At 36.2% G+C, this 15042-nt stretch overlaps 1 protein-coding gene across 1 annotated transcript in view; it reads left to right on the forward strand.

Moving 5' to 3' along the window:
* Positions 1 to 196: 196 nt before the first annotated feature.
* The window catches only part of LOC109104030 (serine/threonine-protein kinase DCLK1-like), a 27952-nt gene continuing 13106 nt past the window's right edge, over positions 197 to 15042 (forward strand). The window contains exons 1-3 of the mRNA XM_042771414.1: positions 197 to 547; positions 987 to 1374; positions 3849 to 4195. Of these exons, the coding sequence (XP_042627348.1) occupies positions 1017 to 1374; positions 3849 to 4195 (705 nt within the window). The 5' untranslated portion in view covers positions 197 to 547; positions 987 to 1016. The remainder of the gene's footprint in view (positions 548 to 986; positions 1375 to 3848; positions 4196 to 15042) is intronic.

A 15042-nucleotide genomic window follows, 5' to 3' on the forward strand; every position in this document is an offset into this window, starting at 1 on the left:
CATTGGTACAATAAAGGATCTACCTTGATTTAAGCGGACAATAGTGGGTGTGACACTGGATTATATGATGAATCAATTTTCAGTTCATAAGCTATCATAGCTCATTTTTTTTAAAGTAATTTTCATTTATAAGTCAGTTTGAATAGATCGTGTAGCTATCGTTGAATTGTCTCTGCTGGACTGCTAGCGGCGCTGGACAGTCTCCTCCCACCCGCGAGGACCTGCATTTGAGACAGTCTCAGGTCCTAGGTGTCTAGTTAGGCAGCTCCCTAACGTTTAAGACGTAGCCCTGCTCGCTCGCATTCATTTATTGAAGGTTTCCCCCCCTCAGGAATACGACAAAGGCTGCCGGTCTGCATTGAAGCGAGGGATGTTCTAAAGGGGCAGACAGACACCGGCTGCAGCCCATCCGCCCCATCCAGCACAGCAGAGCGCATGATTCTCTCCTCCTGCTCTTAAAACCATCACTAGCATCCTCTGGAAGAGATGACAAGCCATTAGATGTGTGCTTTCATATCGACTGTGCTCATCGGATACACTCGCACAAGTAAGATGAATATGCTTTTTGAAGCGTTTATATTTAGCCTATTAGTGCATTCATATTGCTTTTTAATTAATGAAACATGTAATCACGACTTCATTGTGCTTTCCCTTTGGGCGTGTTTAAATAACTTAAGATATATTATATAATTATAAAACAATAGCACATTAATGTTTATTATTTAAAACGTAGCATATGTAGAACATTTTCTGTTCTTTAAATTTCATGTTATTTTTTGTCAGTTGGATAAGCGCACGGAAATGTAAATTTCCAACTGCTTATTTTACTATAGCATAATGTGCAGTAGGCCTACTTATTAACAGGTAGGCCTATGCACAAATACATTATTTTTTTTTATTTACAAGGGTAAAAAAAAGTCGGGTGATATTCAGAATAAATGCAATTATAATGTTAACACAACTCATCTATCCACAATTTTGCACAGAGATAGTCTACTACAGCCCCGGGTGTTGACATGGAGCTGGAGCATTTCGACGAACGGGACAAAGCACAAAGATACAGCCGTGCGGGTTCACGTGCGAACGGCCTGCCGAGCCCCACGCACAGCGCCCACTGCAGTCTGTACCGAACCCGGACCCTACAGGCTCTGAGCTCAGAAAAGAAAGCAAAGAGGGTCCGGTTCTACCGCAATGGAGACCGGTACTTCAAAGGGATTGTGTACGCTATTTCCAATGATCGATTCAGGTCTTTCGATGCTCTGCTGGCAGACCTCACCCGCTCCCTATCAGATAATGTAAATCTGCCCCAGGGCGTCCGGACCATTTATACCATTGACGGATCGAAGATTACCAGCATGGACCAGCTGGTGGAAGGTGAGCCTGGGTCTGTATATGGAGGTTTAGGGACACCAGTATCTTTTGTTTCTTGTTCAACTTGACATACATGGTCAACTGTGCATTAGATCACATGTGTCTAGGTTTGGATTTGTACCTGTTCTTTACATGAAGACAACAGGCTGGAAAATTATGGTTTTGGAACATGGTAGCTAGTCTAAAGTGGTTATTAACTAGTTGTCCCAAGAAAGACCACTTTAAAAACTGACAACCTGCTTGTAGCTGGTTTATTGCTGGTACTAGATAGTCTAAAAGGCTATCTTAAAATGAGACTTTCCGGTAGTGCATTATTTTTCTGACGATATCTAAAGCCATAAAGAATCTGAAAACCTTTAAGACTGCATTTGCTCTTTAAATAAGACATACAGTACCAGTGTTTAATTGGTCGTTTTAATCTGTTTATTCCTTATGCTCTGATGTGAATGACAGTTATGTCTGTATACTGTCCCAGAGACCCAGAGAAATGAAATTGGTTATTTTGAAATTAACCATTATTTTGCTAAAATTATTTTAATCAAAACCCATTAAAAAATGTACATTTACTCACCCACAGGCAATCCAAAATTTAGATGAGTTTGTTTTTTCATCTGAAATGATTTAGAGAAATTTAGCATTACATCACTTGCTTACCAATGGATCCTCTGCAGTGAATGGGTGCCGTCAGAATGAGAGAACAGCTGATAAAAGCATCACATTAAAAGTCATCCACACAACTCCAGTCCATCATTTAATGTCTTGTGAAGTGAAAAGCTGTGTGGTTGTAGGAAACAAATTTATCATTAAGACTTTTTAACTTTAAATCATCACTTCTGGCCAAAATGCATACCAAAGTCCATAATCCATAATATTCCTTTGTTCAGTGAAAGTGCCTTCCCTGTTGTACTCTCACATCAAAATCCAACATGTTTGTTTAGAACTGTAGAAAGCCTGATCTGTGCACATTTCTCTCCTGATTTAGAGGGGCAACTTTATAACTGAAGAAAGCAATGTTGTAGTTAAAGGACTCATATTTTAGCTGTAAACACAGGTTTAAAGTTAAGATATAAACTGATGGATTGTACTTATGTTGATGACTACAAGTCATATATGGATTATTGTGATGCTTTTACCTGCTGTTTGAACTCTCATTCTGACGGCACCCATTCACTGTACAGGATCCATTGGTGACCAAGTGATGTAATACTGAATTTCTCCAATCTATATTTTATTAACAAGGTTCGGGGGTAGCATGTACAGAAAATCAATCAATTCAGCACAGGCGGAGCTCGTCTAGAAACAATATATAAACAGCCAACTATATACATACACTATTCTATATATATATATACAGGTATACACTATTCTCATCCCAGACTAGGGATGGGGTGGTCTCTGGGTTCGGGCTATTTTCCAGGCTTGGAGCCCTCCCTCAGGACAGCAAGCCAAATATGCATACTATTTGCTCAATCCGATTATATATGTAAGTGCGAACTCGTGAAATCTGTTTTCTTGGACATCTTGGATGACCTAAGTGTGAGTACATTATCAAAAAAAAAAAAAGCACATAATATCTCTGTAGTGTGTACACCAATCAGAGAATCTACTATGTGGAAAGTCATTGCATTAGTCATGTTTTATATCTGGGGTCTCTGACACCCCAAACAGATCATGCAGTTTGTAGTACTGAACAAGCATCAAGCTTGTATTGTCTGTGAGAGGATATCAGAGAGCCATGTGATTTAAACCAATAGTCATTTTATAATGCTCATTAATATTTAACAGCTTTTGCATCTTTATACCACTCCCTTCCTCTCAGTGTTGGCCAATAAATCAAACCGAGAACTGAAAGTTTGTCCTTGAATTATGTGTTAAATGACTCTGATTTGATTTTGAAATAGTAGCAGTGGCATCTCAGTGGTGCATTTTTATGTAGGACACCCATTCATTTATTAATTCTCAGTGCTACAGGGGTAGAATGAGTGCAAATGAGTGAGGTGGAGGTGATTTCAGTCTCTGCCGTGCACTTAACCTTGACTGTGTGACCTCTCCGTCATTATGGACTATTATAAGGAGATTTTATGTCCAGTGACTGTATTAAGCTCATATGTAGGCAAATTTATGGATTTTCTTCTGTGTCCTCATATGATGCAAAACATGGAAAGCTATTTTTAGCATGCACGATGTCATCTGAAGTTGCAGGAAATGCTAATTAAAGACAATATATTAATGTAGTTTACCCAAAAATAAAAATTCTGTTAACTTATACCTCTCAATTTGTTTCAAATACATATGACTTTCTTCTGGGGAACCAAAAAAATATAAAAATAAATAAAAATAACTTTTTTTTTTTTTTGGTCAAATCTTTTCAGTGAAATTTTTGGATCGGTTCACAAAAACAAGTCTGAATGATTGAATGATCGGTTCTCAGTGATACTCACTGGTTATTTCACTTATTATTTAATTTTGTATCACAGGTGAGAGTTACGTATGTGGATCAATTGAGCCTTACAAGAATCTGGAATACACTAAGAATGTCAACCCCAACTGGTCAGTCAACGTCAAGACCGCTGCATCGGCACGAGCGCCCACCTCTCTGGCCAGTGCCAAGGCTGGTTCAATAGAAACCAAGGATAACAAGGATTTCATCCGACCCAAACTGGTGACCATAATCCGCAGCGGGGTAAAGCCTCGGAAAGCCGTGCGTATACTTCTCAACAAGAAGACGGCCCATTCGTTTGAGCAGGTTCTCACGGATATCACAGATGCCATCAAACTGGACTCCGGAGTGGTCAAGAGGCTTTATACAGTGGATGGTAAAATGGTAGGTACAGTGGACATTTAATTTAAGTACTGCAGATAATTGCACTTTTGTATTGTTGGATGCAGTATATGATACGATTGTTTGGTTGAAAGAGCTGTTTGGATAGATCAGTGGACTCATTGTATTTGTCAGAAGCCCGTGGATCAGGAGATGCTTGTGGTGCAGTAATTACACACTTCAGCTTTAAATAAAGCAAAGCTAGTCTCCTGACTTTTACCTTAGTTAGTCAAACAAAATGTTTTTTTGAGTGCCCTGCCCCGGTTTCTCTAAAGGTGAGGTTGCTCATGCATCATCATCTCAAAGAGGTCAGTCCGTTCCTCACTCTCTCCTTCTTCAGTGACCTGTTTTTTGCTCAGTTATTTGGTAAAACCATATTTAGAGTTGCTAGAGCTGTAGAGCTTGTTTGTGTTAGAAGTTGTTCGTGGTAATGAGCCAAAAATGAGTACTGTAAATTAAATTCTGGGACCACTTTCAGACTCTATTTTTAAACAAACATAAAGTAAATAACAAGCTCTCTGCTTCAGAATGTAACACAAAAACATTTATTTAATGCCGTGATCCAATTCTATTTATAAAAGAAAATTTTGATTGCTATGCATGTATGAAGAATGCTTATGGTTGTTATTCAGATTCAGTGTTATTTAGAATTATTATTTATTTATTATTATAGGATTAAAATTCTGAATGAGCTATACATTTTTCTCATTTTGTAATATTTCTATTTAGCTTTAATTTTATTTCCAATTAATTAATTTTTTTCATCTAATATTTATATAAATTTCAGCTTAGTATTTGCTCTTTGCTCATCAAGTGTTGCTGTTATTTTGCTGAGATAAGAATTTCTCTAGATAATTTGTGTTTATGTTGCTTGAATAAGAGCAAAAGAGATTGATAGGGAGATAAAGGTAAATACTGTGGAGAAGGAGATGGAGGAAAGAGATCAGACAGAGGGAGGCAGCCGTATGGCTGGGGACTGGGTGATGGTGACCTTTCTGTGTCTCCGCAGGAGCAGACTGATGAAATGACAAGCTGTCACCGGAGGGCCTTAAACTCATTGGCTTTCAGTGGTGTTATATTTTCCTCTGTTTACACCCACCGCAGATCAGAAGGAGAGACACTAGGGCTGTGCTATATATATCTAGTGAATTCACTTTCATCATCTGATGTATACAGGCCATTAAAAAATATATAATTTACAAAAACAAACAGAAGTCACAATTTACGTTTGAACGTTGTGCAAGCCGATATTTCTAGGTTGGAATATCCCCTCATTTCTCACATCCCAAGTATGTGAAGGGCCTCTCCCCTCTCCTTGATTTCCCTCTTTTTGGTTTCCATGGCAATCTGGTTGCTGGGGGTGGTTGCTTAGGAACAGCCTCTGCGGCAGGAGGGGTGCAGTAGTGGTGATGTTACAGGCCGGGCTTGGGATGATGGATGCTCAGGATTGCGATCAGACAGGCCTCTCACACGAGGCGGCACTATGCATGGCTGTTTATTTTCTCCTAGAGAAACATTTACTACACCCCTCAAAGCATTGCTGTAACGGGTGAAGATGTGCCAAGGGAATTGATTTCTGGATCGAAGCATTGTGGTCCTACATTTTCCAAAAATGCTTTAGTAGGTTTGATATACAGTTTATATGAATACAGTCACTGCTCAGCATTTTTACACAGTCAAAATTTATGTTGATAAAAAGCTTATTAGCAGGGCTGTCAATTGATTAAAAATTTAATTTAATTTATTACATTATATTCTAATTAATTCAGCAAACTTATCCCAATTAATTCCATTATTCAATATTTGCTGAGAAAAGCTTTCAAATAAAGATGACTCAAATATATTATTGTGGCAGATGCATAAAGCGTTGAATAGACAAAATGTTTTATGTCTACATCATTCAGTAAATTCCATTTTAATGTTTAGATGGAAGTGCAATGCATTTGATTTATAGTGAATCAGCACTTTGAAAAGTGCCCTTAGATATTTCTTGGAGTGGAAATTCAGAAGAGTTGGCCATATAGGAATGGTTACTGTGAAATCTCTTAGTGGGATGGACATTTTGCCTTCAATTTTGCTCTTTTAAATGATAAATGGAATAAATCTTGGCCTTAGCCTTTGCTGGCCTCATCTAACCTTCCTCTGAGAGGAAGTTCTCTCCTCTCAAGAGAGAGCAACTGATGCAAGCTTTGAAATGTATTAGGATGTTATTGGTTTGTTGATCTGTTGACAAGCATTTTTCAGGGTGGAACACTTGCTGATGAGTAACACCACTCCATGCATTTGGGTTAGGTGCTCCAGATGGAGGATCCTGACAAAATATCTACTGAATCAGACTGACAGAATCTATGTTGCTATAAAAACTAAGAACACTACGAACTATTCATTACATGGCTTTCTGGAATTCTCGATTCTGATTGGTTAATCACACCATTCATCAGTTTGATATTTCCTACTCCCTCACAGTTATCCATACCAATGCTAATTGAAACTGGCTTTTCTTATATTACATTACATTACATAAAATTATATTATATTATATTACAATATATTATATTAAATTAGTAATGTCTAAGTTTTTATTTGCTTGACACTTAGATGTAATAAGCATGTTAATCATGTTCAGTCAGACGGTCGTTAATCACAGCTGGTCATCGGGGTCCTAATCATACACCCTGCCATGGTTTTATTTTGCGGTGATGACTGACTGACTGTACATTATCTCTTACATAGCAGACTTACTTTACCACTAATCGTTGACAATAAAGAAACTTAAGTTTCTTTCATATTTGCACATTGGACTGATCCCTATAATCCAGCATTCTTTGAAGCCTTTTGTGGTGCTGTCACTGGCTTCTTAATGTAAGCTTATTCTTATCATGTGAGACAGCCTGAGGATAGACAGACAGGCATTTCCCCTTTAATTCCTGCGGGTGGCATGGATCTCCTGTCGTCTGTGCCATAAATATTAGCTGAAAGGCTAAGAGAGCTTTTCATTCACATATTAGATACCACACTGAGGAGATTTCCATAGGCGGTCATGCTCATAAGGGCTGAACAGTGGCGAGGTATGTTGATTCTGTGATCTTCTTTCTGCTTGTGTCAGTTTCAGCTTAAGCAGCTTTGACTCTGGCTGGTTTGAATGAAGCGTTACCCAATGGATGTCTTGTGAAGAGCGCTATAGGGCTACAATATTGTTGTCGGTCAAGGTGTGGCATTTCACAACTCCGCAGAGAACCCTATGAAATCCATGCAATTTTTTTTCCAAATTCCATTTTATTTTTCCAACCCCCATTCCAACATTTTTAATATTTCTGGATTCTGTTTAAATTTTTTTAAATTCCATTTTAATGGTAAAATGTAATTTTAGTAACCAAAAAGCATGTCTAATTAATTGAAATCATGAACCTATATACAATTTAACAACAATTTATTGATATTTGGTCTGTATGAAGTCTGTTTAATTTTTCCAAAACTCTGTTTTATTTTCTCCAAATTCTGTCCTTTCCATTTAATTTTTTTCTGAAATCCGTTTTACTGGTACAAAAATAAATTTAAAAGCATGTATTTCCAATCGATTTATTGATTAATTATTTTTTTATAGTAATAAAACCCTATCATATGTTTTAAGCAGTTGTATGTATTTTGTTTAATTTTTTTCTGGATTTTTAATTTACTACAAATTTATTATCAAAAACTGTGGTAAAAAAGTAAGGCATAAATATTATCAATTTAATTCATCTTTTAAAATGTAATCAAATTAAAATGTTACAATTCTTTTTATTTATTTTTTTGGCAAACAAGGTGCTGCACAACTGTTGAAATTAAAACATCCAAAATTTGCCAAATTACATGACATTCTGATACTGTAAATTACATTTTTATGACTAGATTTCACATTTTCCATTTTTATGACTGTATTCCCATTCTGCATCTTTGAAATCATAGGACCCTAAATTAGTGAGCGTTTGACTTAAAGCCTTTGATGCTTGTTTTTTTTTTTTTTTTTTGCACGCCTAGGTGTTTTTAAATCAGCTGTTTCATTTGCTTCTTCTGAAATTACCTAATTTTACTGAAATAACCTCATTACCTTCATTATATTTTCCAAGATCCAAAATCTCCAAAATCCAAGAACCTGATCAGGTCTGTAAGCCTTGTGAATGTTCAGTCCGTCCTGACAGTACTGTGGCTCCAGTGTAAACCCATGCAGTGACATGTGGGAGTATGAGTAACACTGCAACAAGCTGACTTGCATTTAGTCATTTCTCATTATCTGCTACTGGTGGACTTATGTAATGCACCTCAACAGGCAGTTCAATTTCCTCCTGAAAGGTCACCTCTTGCCATTACTGCGAAATATGAACAGTCTTTTCAGACCAAACAATGCTGCCATTTCAGAAATCAAGCACAGAAATATGGCTGACATAAAATGCATGGGTTGTCATCAAGAATCAGTTTTGTTTTTACTGTACAATATTTTGTTCTAATTTACAGGGTTTCCACACCTTTTGGCCAATGCATTTCCAATACTTTTTATTAGAGATGCACCGATTGCAATTTTCTTGACCGATTCCAATTTCCGTAAGTGTGAAATGATAACGCGGTGTCCTGAGTCAGCCTCACCACACGCATGCGTCGTGATACTCTTGTGAACGTGCATCGAAGACTGACATGGAAGAGAAGAAAACGTTAATGATGTCCTTACTTCTTACTACCTTTTTTCTTTGTGCACAGAAAGTATTGTTGTATTTTCATAAAATTATGGTTGAACCACTTATGTCACATGGACTATTTTAATGATGTCCTTACTTCTTACTACCTTTCTGGGCCTTGAAAGTGTTAGTTTCATTGCAGTCTATACAGGGTCAGAAAGCTCTCTGATTTCATCAAAAATATCTCAATTTGTCGGGTTTGGACATGCGGGTAAGCAATTATTGATAGAATTTTCATTTTTGTGTGAACCATCCCTTTAAAGAAAAAGTCTTGGAGTCTTTACTAATGAGGAAGCCCTCCTGTAGTCTTTACTAGTGGTTCCCAAACCTGTTCCTGGAAGCTGAAACACTGCAAATGTTGCATGTCTCCTTATCTCTGATTTGTAAAATTTGTGGTCTTGGGGTCTCTACCAGGAGCAGATGACCTGAACTACGGTGTTTTGATAAGGAGATAAACAAAAAACAAACAAAATTGGTAACTACAGGACCATAATTCAGAACTACTATCATAAAATAAAACTAAATTAACATTAAAAACAAACACTAAAACATTGAAAATAAACATTAACTAAAATCAAATAAAATTATATATAAAAAAAGAAATACTAAATAATTATTTCAGCTAATTGCCAAGGCAACATTTCTCATTTTAATAAAACTCAATAAAAAAAATTAAAAGCAAAAAATTAAAATAAGCTAAAATGAATAAATATAAATTCATAAATAATATTATATATTTTTAATATTTGTAAAAATTTTTATAAAAATTACAAAAAAATACAACAAAATGACTTAAACTAACTAAAATTAAAGTGAAAGCAGAAAAATATGAACAAAAACTATAATAGTATATCAATGATACTAAAATAACACTTACTGCTGTATAGAAGTACCACAAGTGCCACCTGCAACTTTTCGGAAGTGATTTATTCTGACTAGCTGAGAGAACACTATCATGCTGAAGCAGTGCAAAGTTAACTCTAATGGTACATCTCCACCTCATAAACCTCTCAATAATACATGATAATTCTCTAGGATGCTTTTACCCAACACAGGAAGCATTTTGATGGTGTAGATATCACATATTAAAAATCAATAGCATATGGAAATTCCTCAATGGAATAAACCATGTCAGACTTTAATTTTATATTAAGTAGGCTACTTATTACATTCTGTTATTCTCCTTTGGCCATGTCAGTCACTTTATTTTAACCAAATGTCACTCGCTATTACCATTAACTACAACTTTTGCTTCAGTAAAGCTTAACTGCTAGGGCTTACTAATAGGTTAGTAAAGTAGTTGTTAAAGGATATGTATGTATCTCTCCTTTTTGCAGATATTAAAGAAACAATGCTAAGTTAACATACTGTTGTTTATCTGAAAACCAGTGCTAAAGTCAGTTTATTCTCCTTTAAAAAAGCACGTTACACAGCTTAAATGTCATCTTTGTTTTGGTTTGTGAAACCCGCCCACTGCCAGTTTACCCAATTTTATTTCGGCACCCAGAGTTGCCAGTTGGCGGAAAACACAGCTTATTTCATTTCATTCATCATCAAGCGTGCTCGTTCCTGTTTGTGTCGTCAATCTGGCAACCTGCATGTGCGTCAAGTCTGAGGAGGTGGGGCCAGGTGAAAAAAAATCCTCTCCAATATTTTGAATTTGGACTGCAATACCTAGTTCAACCACTTGGTGTCAATCCTACATACAGCACCTTTAAATTTAGGTATTGGGTAGGATTAGGGATGTAGAATATAGTCATGCAAAATATGTGCTTTATAAGTATTAAACCGCCAATATGTTAATAATAGGCATGCTAATAAGCAACTAGGAAACAATAATAAATAGTCACCAATACTAAAATTCAACAATACCTACAACACACTAATACCACCACAATCCTTGCCCACCACAGTCTTGCCCATGTGTTTCTAACCTGTTTTTAAGAGGTCCTGAATGGCATCGGTGAGCACAGGCTGGCTGTGTTTACTTGATGAAAGCTTCTGAGTATTAACAGCGGGAGTCTGTCCAGATCAATGATCTGTGGGTTTTTGCTGGGACATGTGGCGGCCTGTGCTGCTGCTGCTGCTGTGTCACTGAGTCCATGCTGAGAGGAAATCAATGCTCTCCCAGCACAGTCTTACAGTGTTTGGCTTGCCTTTCCTGCTCTACTGAATATGTAGATCTGGTTCAGTTCCATGGCAGGGAAATTGTCCATATTGTAGTGACTTATTTTAGGAAATCAATATATTATTTTGCTTTGTGGCAGATGATAAAGCACAGATGTCTGCTGTAGGAGAATCTGGCGTTGTTGGAATGTAATTCTTCTGTCTCTATTAAGTCAAAGCGGGAATTGGGTTTAATTATAGTAGCACCTAAGGTCACTATGGACTGTTGAATGGAAAATAACTATGTGAATATTCTTCAGAATCCTCCCTTTGTGTTCCAAAGAACAAAATAACAGCATATGGGTTTGGAATTACATGAGTGTGAGTAAATAATGACTGCTTTTTTATTTTGGGTAAGTTTGTTTAAGGTTGTGCTGCTAGCATCATTACAGCAGTGATGTTAGTTTAACCCGTATTCACTAAAAGTAACTAGATTAATTTGCACATACTTTCAACCAAAGCAAAAAGAAATGTATGTACCTTATCATAACATAATACAGGTAGATTAAATTTCATCCAATGTTCCTCTCAGCATTTAGTCAGTACACTTTGTCAGCCTGGCCTGGATTTCCCTTACGCTTCCAGCGACAGACCCTACACAACCTCAGAAACCAGACAGACTATTTCTAGCAAATATGCTAATGTATTTCCTGAGAAAAATCCTTCCTGGTGAAATGGGAGACACACGGCCCCCACACAGGTGATCTAAAACTGGGATAGCATAGTGTAATGAAAATTTGGGACAGCACAGTGCGAAAGACTATAAATTATCCAATACACCAAGGCCTAGTTTGTACTATCAATACCATTGTTCATGTTTTGAGATGTAACACACACACACACACACATATATATAATATTTGCAGTAACGGTTTTATATGTAATCTGGATTACGTAATCAGATTCCAAAAAATACTTTTAGATTACTTTTGAATAGATTACTTTTAAATACTTGTGTTTAGACTGTATTACATTTTAAAATGCTCATAATCAGACTACAGTTACTTTTTATTGATTACATATTGTTTACAAAATGACAATACATTTTTCATAATTTATCCTTTTTCTATCTTTTAAAACTTCTTGCCCCTGCAGATCCTTCTCATGTCGTTGATTGCAAAGAATGGAATATACAATATTTTTTTTAAAAGAAATCAAACGACGGCGAGATTAAATTACCTAAAATGTGTACTGTAATGGATTTCTTAACTAACTACAATTTTTGCCATGTAATTGTATTCAGTAATGAATTGGAATGGCATATTTTTTCATTTATTTGTGTACATTATTATAGATTATTATGAATGAGTTTTTGGTTTGCTTCCCCTCACACGCCTTTAACAGAATCCTTGAGAATCTAGTGAATTATTCATGTGCATCAGTTCATAATGCCCATATTTATTCAGGAGACAAATATCCTTATGAAATATAAAAAATAAGAACACAGCTGATGTGGATATTGTGACCTATGCATGAATGCTTGCAAGTAGGATTTGTCAAATTGCACACTCTGCTCCGTGATTTGGTGAAAGGAAAGCTCCATTTAGTCAAACATCATTGCCCAAACAATTTGTGAACTTCTGCATTATGTATCTGTAGATAAGTGTCAGTAATGGCTTCGTAGATGCACCACATTGTAGTAATGCATTGAGAGGAAAACCCAGTAAAAAGCTTCCTGTCAAACAGGACATAAACCTGCAGGAGGTGCTCATTAACTTCGGCATGTAGCTGTTAATCACAATTATGGAACCTTTAGAGAAGGTCATATCTCTAAAGAGATCACCCTGATTTATTTATGATACATCCTCATAGCTGATGCTTACAGTAATGGATAACTAAATATTCTTGAACAAATATTTTCATTCTGAACATGCTACTCGCTGCTATCTACTAACTTTGTTAGGACATAAAGTCAACCAGTCAACAGAAAGTTAGCTGAGGTTAGATTTTTAGTATTTTAAGAGGCTTAGGAAGAAATGGAGTACATCGTATCCTGGCATAATTTCACTTGAATCCAATTTTATTTACTTGTAGAGTCAGTTTTAGTCACTACTTAAGATGGCAGATATGGATTAAAAAAAATCATCAGATTTGAGCGTGTTTTTGAGTTGTACGGCTCCTGCCTGGTACAAACTGTTCCTGCCAACAGACTGACTTAAACCCAGAAGATTTACCCTTTGCAATCAAAGTAAAATGTAAAGAGACTAGTTTTCCAGGCCATCTTAGGTTTTTCTGATCTTCTGATCTTTAAATTTGTTTATCTGGATGTAATTGAATAATGTTGATGGTGTAAATGTTACTAGTTAACTAGATGGTTCTTCATCTTCTAAATGTGAGTGGTGTCATCAGGATTTCAAAGATTGCTTCTGTATACTGTCCCGATTTTAAAAAGTCCATTCACATATTATTATGATAATTTGGTGCTGAGATATGGCAGGTGCCTCCAGTTGCTTCATGGGCATCAGAGATGCTAAAAAATAATGCTGAAATGTTGAAGAACAAGTAGCATATTGCTTGTAAGAATTAGTTATGTGGCCCTTGTTGGTGGCAGCTGCAAAATGAGGAGTCTGCACCATCTTGTGGTGATCAGGAGAAATGATCGTTCGGATGAAAATGGCATGTTTAAAATCATTATTTGGTTTTCTGTGCTGTTTCATTTTCAGCTAGTGGATGTTTTTGGGCTTGTTAGGCTCCAGGTATGTATTTAAACATTTAAACCAAGGATCACTGCTGTAGACTTTGGAATAGACTGTAGTAAACTGCTTTTTTAACGCTTAAAGTATTTGATTTGATTTCAAGTTTATATCAGATTTAAAGAAAGCAAATGGGATGTTTATTAAGATTATAAAAATAATCTGGAGCATTTGCATTTGCAACCTTTGCATCTTTTCACACAGTCAGTTTAAAAATTTAATTTTACTCATAAAATATGATTGCTTCAGTTTGTGGTTTAGAAAAAGCAATCAACTGGATTATTTTCTTTGAAATCCACCTTTGAAATTCTTTTAATAAGTTAAATAAGTACCTATTAGTTCTAACTCTACTGCTTATACTGTTGTTAGTTTGCATGCTTTCCAGAAGGTGGTGCTGCAGCACAAGGTGAAATTTCGTTCACAACCCGACAGACAAAACTTGTGATCAGACTGCCAGGTTTTGCAGATTCCCAGCTGAAGTCAATATGTCAATATTGCTGCTGTTATAAAATCACTGAACAGTTTATTCCCTTTACAGCACAGACAGTCAGTCTCCAGTAATGGACGGTTGCTGTTCTACACCATCTGGTTCTTAAAAGCGTATTCCTCATTTTGATGACCATTCAAAACAACACTTATATTCTAATGCTCTACTGGAGCAATAAATGAATCAAAAACAAGAACAAAACTACAAAAACAACTGAGGTTGTTATGAAGACTCTCTCTGGCTGAGAAATTTACCACTGAAGTAATGGCTTTTATAACTATCAACCACTATGAATCGTTGAATTAGATTTGTCAGTAGAATTCATTAGATATGTCATTGTTATAATAGTCTTCACTTTAATGTTACTATGTGCGTAATAATTAAAAACAGATGTCTTGCCTTTAAAATATTAGGTGGAACCTCTGCTGTGTTTCACACAAAATATCACACAAACAGTAGCAGGCTTATTATCCGACTTTTGCTGCTTTCATCAGTGATGCCATTTACAGTATACTGCTGTAATATTACTGAATATTGGATCATTCACTCTTTTTGCACCCAGCTTGAGAGCATTAGCTCACTTTGTGCCTCCTGACTGAATCATCTTACTCTGATCTTGGTGATGACGTCGCTGTTGCTACAGCAACAAGTTCTCATTGGTATGTGTAAATGATACATTAAAGTGAGATGCTAAACTGCCTTCTCATTCATGCAGCTGTATGAATCACTGAGCATTGACCTTTAGAATGAAGATGTTATATCTAGTGAGATATATATTGTGAATAAGTGAAA

Source organism: Cyprinus carpio, chromosome A15, assembly GCF_018340385.1.
Source record: "Cyprinus carpio isolate SPL01 chromosome A15, ASM1834038v1, whole genome shotgun sequence".
NCBI lineage: Eukaryota > Metazoa > Chordata > Actinopteri > Cypriniformes > Cyprinidae > Cyprinus > Cyprinus carpio.